Source organism: Penaeus monodon, chromosome 19 (assembly GCF_015228065.2).
Source record: "Penaeus monodon isolate SGIC_2016 chromosome 19, NSTDA_Pmon_1, whole genome shotgun sequence".
Taxonomy (NCBI): domain Eukaryota; kingdom Metazoa; phylum Arthropoda; class Malacostraca; order Decapoda; family Penaeidae; genus Penaeus; species Penaeus monodon.
In genome coordinates, this window is record NC_051404.1 from 39,714,449 (window position 1) to 39,716,189 (window position 1,741).

At 43.3% G+C, this 1,741-nt stretch overlaps 1 protein-coding gene across 4 annotated transcripts in view; it reads left to right on the plus strand.

The window, feature by feature from the left end:
- Positions 1-1,741, plus strand: part of LOC119585223 (poly [ADP-ribose] polymerase tankyrase-1-like) — a 13,965-nt gene that overhangs the window by 11,782 nt on the left and 442 nt on the right. For 2 of the 4 annotated variants that reach the window (XM_037933879.1, XM_037933881.1), the window contains 3 exons: positions 584-807; positions 1,040-1,278; positions 1,451-1,624. In XM_037933879.1, the coding sequence (XP_037789807.1) occupies positions 584-807; positions 1,040-1,278; positions 1,451-1,624 (637 nt within the window). The remainder of the gene's footprint in view (positions 1-583; positions 808-1,039; positions 1,279-1,450; positions 1,625-1,741) is intronic. The other 2 variants (XM_037933880.1, XM_037933882.1) reach the window with 1 other exon arrangement.

Sequence of the window (1,741 nt, forward strand, 5' to 3'; positions counted from 1 at the left end):
GTTGTTGTTTTTTCAAAGACTGACTATGTGCATGCATTTAATTTTTTTCTGCCTGTTTTATTTCATGAAAACTCTAAGACGGAGACAGATTTTCCACACGTAAAGAAATATAAATGCACACACGAAAACCCATCTTCACTACATCTGCACATTACCTTTTAGATATACATGTTCAAAACAAATGTTTATATGTATTATTATTGATTTAATGATGTGTCCATTGCTATTGGCATGTTTAGTATGCATTTCTTGAATTTCATTTTATCATTATTGGATACCTTAGCGTGGGTTTGAATATTGGTTTAGATTTTAGTATTTTCTGTTCTTTGTGATACAAAATTGTTCTAGTGTTTCTATTCTAGTGTTTCTGTGAGTTTATTTCTGCCTGGGTTGCATTCTTTTTATTTGCTGTGTGACATGGAGCTTAGATACCGATTGGCTTTTAACCAAATTAGAAACAGTGAAGAAAAAAAAAACTAATATCGCGCTCCTTCCGAAGAACAAAAACAAGAAAGGGATCTTTTTTTTTCAAACAAACTGATTCACAAGTAGGACATTTTTGACGAGTGATTGTTTCCTTCAGGTGGCAATACCTTCACTCTGAGTCCTCCCGCCCCTGCAACCTGTCCCCTCTCAACAGGTCCGTCCTTCACTACGCCGTCCTTTCGGGCTCCATCCCCATCGTCAACCTCCTCCTCAAGCAAGGCGCTCAAGTTAACTTCGAGGCCGAGTACAACAAGCCGACGCCCCTCGACCTGGCCATCCTCAAGGGCGACGTTGAACTGGTGCGACTCCTGCTCGACAATGGTGAGTTTTTACTCGTGTTGCTTCAGGGGGTCGTTGGGTACTGTGTTGTTCTCGCCAGGGGGTTGGTTTAGGATATATTTAGTGTTTTAACAAACGTAAGAGCGGATGTTAGTATATAACGGACGTAAGAATGTTACTATACAACGATCGTGTTAACGTTAATACATAACGAACGTAAAGAGCTAGTTAAAGTGAGTGAAGGGTGTAAGTGACGGCGCCCTTCCTCCACCAGGAGCCAACGTGAACGCCAGCTCTCCCATCATCGGCTCGCCCTTGCACATGGCCTGCAGCGAAGGGATTTCCAACCGCCTGCCGATCCTGAAACTCCTGCTGGAGAAGGGAGCGAACCCCAACCTGGTGATTATCGGCGATGATGGTTCCCCAATCAAGCCGCCCATTGGAGAGTATCTGTCTTCCAATGAAGAGCACGATGTCGAGGTGGTTAACCTGTTCCTCAGGCATGGCGCAGAGGTAAGTGTGGGATTTATTATCTGACAGGTTTTAGGTATTCATATGCCTTTCCTAAAAAAATCCTATTATTGTCATACTTAGAATACGTGACATCACTACATTTTACCGACCGTACCAAGACAAGACCCACACAGAAAGGCCTTTGACGCCGGCGCTCCTATTGCCCGCACAGGTGGTGATGCAGAGCCAGAACAGAGACCCCCGCGGAATCCTGAACTGTCTCCCCAACCTAACCAAGACCCCGGACGTTCTCATTTCTCTTCTCGAGGCCGCGCAACGTTTTGATCTCGCGATTATCAAACATTCGTCACTGATTGATAATGATCAGCGGAAAATATACCTCAAGGTAATCCGATGGTGAAATCATTTGTATTTCTGAGATTTTCGTTTAATATTTATTAACATTACAGGTCTCAGTGGGGACAGTCATTTAGTAGAATGTATTTCTTTTTTATTGATGAGC